We start from the raw sequence: 5,929 nt of genomic DNA on the forward strand, positions 1-5,929 counted from the left end.
ATTCTCTAAACTGTGCAGTTGTCTGTTTTTATGACACATTGCAACTCATATCTGCAAATTGTGACACAAAGCTTAGTTGCGTGTCACAATAAAACATTAATAAAATGTTAGGTCACAGAACAAATGTCTGACCTAAGTTAAATACATATTTGTCTTAGCTTAAGTTATTTGTATAATTCATTTTTAGGCTGTTGACATAAAACAAGGCTGGAAACAGGTTAACAGGTAAAGGTTTAAATGTGGCCTTCTAACAGCTGTTCAGCTTAAAACTTTCTCAGAGTTACAGTGCCATTAACAATCTAAGCAGACATTTTGTTTCAAGAACACCAAATGGCCCATATGCCTCCTCCAAGCTCATTCATTGATTTATGAAGATACTACATCCCCCAAAATAACACCTTTATCTGTAGCTTTTCAAACACTGTTCCTCCCATTGTTATTGGCAGTAGATACCACTTCACGGGTTTTTATCTACATGTTGTCACATGCCAGCAGGTGGTGTGTGAAACTTCTTAGAGGATGTGTCATGTTTCTTCATGGTTCTCAAGACAAACTAGGCCTATTTCCTGTATCCTATTCGCACCTTTCTTATGAGTATGATAATGTTTGTGAAGTGTTTACTATTTTATCAGGTTATTAACATACAACGGATGTCTACATACTCATATTTCTTCACTGATCTGTTCTTTAACCATTTCCACAACATATCTTAAATAGCACAGGTAATAAGTAGCACAGGTATATTTATAGCAATAGCCAAAAATACATAGTATAGGTCAAAATAATTAGTTTATGCCATAAATCATTAGGATATTAAGTAAAGATCATGTTTCATGAAGATATTTTGTAAATTTCCTACCGTAAATATATCAAAACTTCATTTTTGATTAGTAATATGCATTGCTAAGAACTTCATTTGGAACTTTTAATTTTTTTTGCACCATCAGATTCCAAATTTTCAAATAGTTGTATTTCAGCCAAATAAATATTGTCCTATCTTAAACCATACATATGGAAAGCTTATTTGTTCAGCTTTCAGATGAAAGAAATTTACCCTCATGTCTGGTTTTGTGATTCAGGGTCACATATGGAGTGTATTAAAGTTTACTCAAACGATGAGATGAGTCCTTTTTGCTTGTGTTTCTTAAAAGCAATATCCCTAAGAAACTTATCTTACGTGTATAAGCGAATTATCCATCTGAAGCCTTTAAAAAGCGTTTCATTGTTGACATAATTGTACATTAGGCATATACACTTATATCCGTGTTGTGCCCATCGATTATGTGCCCTTACTAGGTTAAACTTTAAGTGTTTGCGTTTGAGATTAAAACAACCGGAAGAAACCATGTGATCATTTTTAATGCCTTTGAGTGATTACAGTAACGCGGAAAAACCAAAATTCCCCACAAACATGCATAACGCTCAATGACGCAGGAAGGATGGCAACAGGCGTGTTCTTTGCTCCTATTGGTCGCACGTCGGCAGGGCTGCGCCCTGATTGGTCAGCACGCTACAAGCCTGAACTACTTAGGCTTTGTTGAGGATCCATTTTGTTGTTAGACGGAGACAAACTGGTGAAGGATAATAATATCATTCCGCTGTAGCCTCGGATTTGAACAAAGATTCACATATCGGGAAATATTTTCTCCATAAACAACTACAGCCGACCGACTAGACCAAGAGAGGACGAAAGGCTTACTCCATCAAAGCCTGAGGAAGTCGGTAAGTTGTTTTTCTACTGAGTTGAAGACGTAGGGAGTCGTCGACGGTATTGACGCCATGTTGAGTACGAGAGTCTTTGTTTTGGTACGAGGCCAGAAAACATGACCTAATAGCCTTGTTTTTATCATTTAAAACTCAAGTTGTTAGTAAAACAATGTAGAAAAGATATGCAATTTCAAACTTAGAAAAAAAAGCTATTTTTTATGGATAACAACCGTGAAGACAGTTGAGCATAACGGTTGAAGATTAGATGTTGTTTATGTAATACCATCCCCACTAGGTTTATTCCGTGCTAATCGTGGTTTAAATATATAATTGTTAAAATTACAAAGTTATACGCAACATTCTTTTATTGCTTGACCCGAATGTATTTTTCACTCTTTACCCAAACAACTAACGTTAGTTTAGTTTGTGACGTAATATTCTTGAGGAAAATAATTAAATATTACTTAAGTCGAATGCACTTAGAAAGTGTTTTAAAATACATTACTGTTTCTTTTGTTAGATTCACGGCTTCTAGAGCACCGTGCGCCGAGGTGAATTCATGTTCAGCTCGGTTACACGACAAAACAACGCTGATTGGCACATGAAAACTTCAGATCTTGCTGGACATAGATGTGCAGCGAGAAGTAGATCAACTACTTCGAGGACCTGGAGCCCGATTGGTGAAGAGAAATTAAAAAGTGAAGAGAACCACGCACTCAACTTTTTTACAACAGAGAGGTAAGCAGAGGAAGCGAGTGGGGGATGGGCGGGGACAAGCTGGCTGTCTGGCTTTGCACGTAGCCCTTTGTTATTGTCAGCCTGCAACACAGGACGTTTAATAATATTTTAAGCCTGTTTAAAAACCAGTTTGTGCTTGTTAAACATTGTAATTTGAATGTGTATTTATTTCCCTTTCATTAAACAGCTCTTTGTCTTCCAATAGGTGACATCCAGTTAAAGCAGTATGGGAGGTGGCGAGAGATACAACATTCCAGATCGCCCAGCGCCCAAGAAGAGCCACCCGATCAGCAGGGGCAAGCAGAGAAGTCGAGACCAGAATGGAGTGGTGCATTCTGCCTCCTCAGGAGCCTTAGGGGTGCCCCATCACCATGGCCATCGCAGGGGTGAGAAGGGCACCGGCTATTCTTGGTCTCCTGAGGCGTGGCAGGCCGCGTCTGTAGACAAGAAGAATGCCTCTGTTCGTTTTACCACACCTTACGATCAGAATTGGGAGGGTACCGTATCCCATCTGAACAAACTTTTGTCAGCTCAGTGTGGTCAGAACTATGCTGGAGCCAAGTTTAGTGAGCCCCCATCCCCAAGTGTGCTACCCAAGCCCCCGAGCCACTGGGTGTCTCTTCCCATGGGTGCTTGCGATCATCGTGAGATGATGACCTTTCAGTTAAAGAGCCTCCTGAAGGTTCAGGCCTAAGAAGGTCACTCACCGCTGCTCTCTTAAGCCAATATAAAAACGAAGGCTCCACTTTGGCATCTCGCCCTCCTCTTGAATGCTCCAGCTGCGTAATATATTTTACGGCTATTTTTAGATTCATGTCTTGATAGGGTGACGACCAGGATTTCTCCCGATCACCTGTTTTTGTTTTTTTTTAAAGAGGAAACCGCTCGACTAGATATTACGTCGCTGTGGCCTTAAGGGGTGGTCGAGAAGTTTTAGCGCAGCCGTATGCCATGACAAATGATGAACTGGATGTTCTCCGTAATAACTCATTGCTCTGTTATGCTCCTGTTTTGTTTTGTTCTTTTTTTGATGGCTGTTTGTGACAGTCAGTGCGTTTTTTCTTCTCAACCAGGCTTAGGAGTAGACGAAATTCACACGCCATTTTCCTCACATTTTTTCGCTCGCTGAGGTTTGATGCGCACTCTCGGCTTGAGTTTTAATCATGCGGGGAGTGTCGGAAACCTCTTGGTGCTAAGCACAGCAGCATTTGTAGCGTTCTAGTGCATACTGCATTTCCAGGTATCTCTTTTTATTTCGCTTTTTGGGAAGTAAAAGCCACTCGACTTCGTTCTGCAGGGAGACCTAAGCGAACAGTATATGAAGGGGAACAAGCTTAAGTGAACATAGGTCATTTTGACTAACCTCAAGCCTAATGAGGTGGCACAACGGACCTTGTGGTTTCAACACCTGTACTTCTTTTTCTAATGGCGCTGTGCGCATTGCACTATAGGTGTTGAAATTCACTAAGGTTCACAAGCTCTATTGCAGCGTTAAACTTTTTTTTTGCATCCCTTATGTTATAGCTTAGAAAACTAAGTGTGATTTTTAATGTTTACCAAAGCTAAGTAATCTGCAATTTTCTGTTGGACCCCCCCCCTTGCTTAACCAGATCTGGTTACAAGTGCCATAAAATCATCGGGTAAGGCATTATATCAAGGTTTTGGTTGACAAATCATTTTTGGAATTCGTTTCTTTTTCCGCTGTACTTTTGGAACGATCGCAGAGCAAATGTGCGGAGGAGGGTTATGATAGGAGAACATAGGAAGGATGTTTTCTCTGGTCTCGTCTCATAGCCTTGTTTGCTCTGCGATGGTTTCGATACAAGCATTACGTTATGAATTGTGTGTATTATGGCACGGGGGAACTGAGAAATAGTGCGCAAGTCCAGTGAGGACATGTTTACATTGTTTGTTTTATAAGAAGGCAGGCGGCCGACATTTTACACACACTGCCCTTTCTCACTTGTTGTTATTCTTGCACTGCTGTTCATTTGTGTTCGAAAGTTTCAGACAATGTTGCTCTTTCAACTGTGGATATGTGAAAAAGCACCCCTTCCCACTTGGTTATGAGTGTGGTGGAAACTACCTCTCTTGCAGAACGTGATATTAATAGCTATCTTAAAGATGACAAAACAAAGCTGATGAGTTTTGATGTGTGTAATAGAGCCATGTAAATAATGAAATGTATAAAATGTTGTAGCATATTGTACATTTGTGCAGGTCCGTTTGAAACCTGCAGATAAAGTATTTTTAGTAATAACACTGAATGTAAAAGTCACGCTGAGGACGTGGCTTGTTTTAAAATGCTGAAGAATATTTTGTTAAAAAAAAGAGAAAATTTTGCCTATAGTGCGTCAAAACCCCTGCACTGTGTGATTTGTTGCCAGTGATCTTGCACATAATATTTTTTATTTTGTATAATGCACCGTGTAGGGGCAGAGCGAGCTTTATGTGCAAGTCAAAAAAAGAAAAAGGAAAAAAAAATTGAAATCGAAAGGGACTTTTATACATTTTGTTTTTGAGTTGCCTATGCAAATAGAAACATTGTTTTAATTTTTTACATTATAACTCCTTTTGCCCTTTATCCAGAGTCCTTAAAGCAGTGATGCATTTGCCTCAAGTCATTGGTCTTTTCCTCCGCGGGCCAATGTTTTGATGCCAATGTTGTTGCATTTTTACCTCCAGAAATGTCGGATTATATTTTAACCCTTTAAAGTAAAAAGTAAATGATCTTAATGGAATGTGTAAAAGTCCTTTTCCTAAATTTGGTTATCCTGAACAATTGGCTACGAATTTATCCCAACCTGAAAATGTCACTTGAAATGGAAAATAAAAGCCCTTTTGGTAAGAATTGGTATGTGCTAAAATATTGTTTAATTTGGTTGTCTGAAAAAACGAAAAGAAATAAAATCCCTTCCCTTCCCCCCACTACTGTCTACGTGTGCTGTTTTTCATCTGTTGACTTGAGTTTCATTTAAAAACAATGGATGTTATCTTCATTGCTTTTTTTTTTTGTTGTTGCTGAATTTAATAGAACTTTCATCTAAGATAACAAAAGCCTATGTGACCCTGACCCACAAAGCCAGTGTTAAGTAGCACAGATATGTTTATGGCCATAGCTAAAAATACATTGTATGGGTCAAAATGATTGATTTTTCTTTTATGCCAAAAATCCAAATGTTCCATTAAGATATTTTTGTGAATTTCCTCCTGTAAATGTATCTCAATGTAATTTTTGATTAGTAATATGCATTCAATATTTACATTTTTTTGCACACTCAGATTCCAGATATTCAAATAGTTGTATCTAGGCCAAATATTGTCCTATCCTAACAAACATACATCAGTGGAAAGCTTATTTATTCAACTTTCAGATTATGTATAAATCTCAGTTTCAGAAAAATAACCCTTATGACTGGTTTTGTGGTCCATTAATTTAGGGATGTACTAATAATTGTTTTCACTAGTAATTTTCAACACTGCT

At 38.5% G+C, this 5,929-nt stretch overlaps 1 protein-coding gene across 1 annotated transcript; it reads left to right on the forward strand.

Annotated features, from left to right (window-relative positions):
- Window positions 1-1,540: 1,540 nt before the first annotated feature.
- On the forward strand, window positions 1,541-5,373 carry pnrc2 (proline-rich nuclear receptor coactivator 2). The gene is made up of 3 exons (XM_051131322.1): window positions 1,541-1,722; window positions 2,228-2,445; window positions 2,651-5,373. Exon 3 carries the CDS (start codon window positions 2,672-2,674, stop codon window positions 3,137-3,139), a length of 468 nt encoding a protein of 155 aa, XP_050987279.1. The 5' UTR covers window positions 1,541-1,722; window positions 2,228-2,445; window positions 2,651-2,671; the 3' UTR covers window positions 3,140-5,373.
- The last annotated feature ends 556 nt before the right edge of the window (window positions 5,374-5,929 follow it).

This window comes from Labeo rohita, chromosome 16, assembly GCF_022985175.1.
Source record: "Labeo rohita strain BAU-BD-2019 chromosome 16, IGBB_LRoh.1.0, whole genome shotgun sequence".
NCBI classification, from domain to species: domain Eukaryota; kingdom Metazoa; phylum Chordata; class Actinopteri; order Cypriniformes; family Cyprinidae; genus Labeo; species Labeo rohita.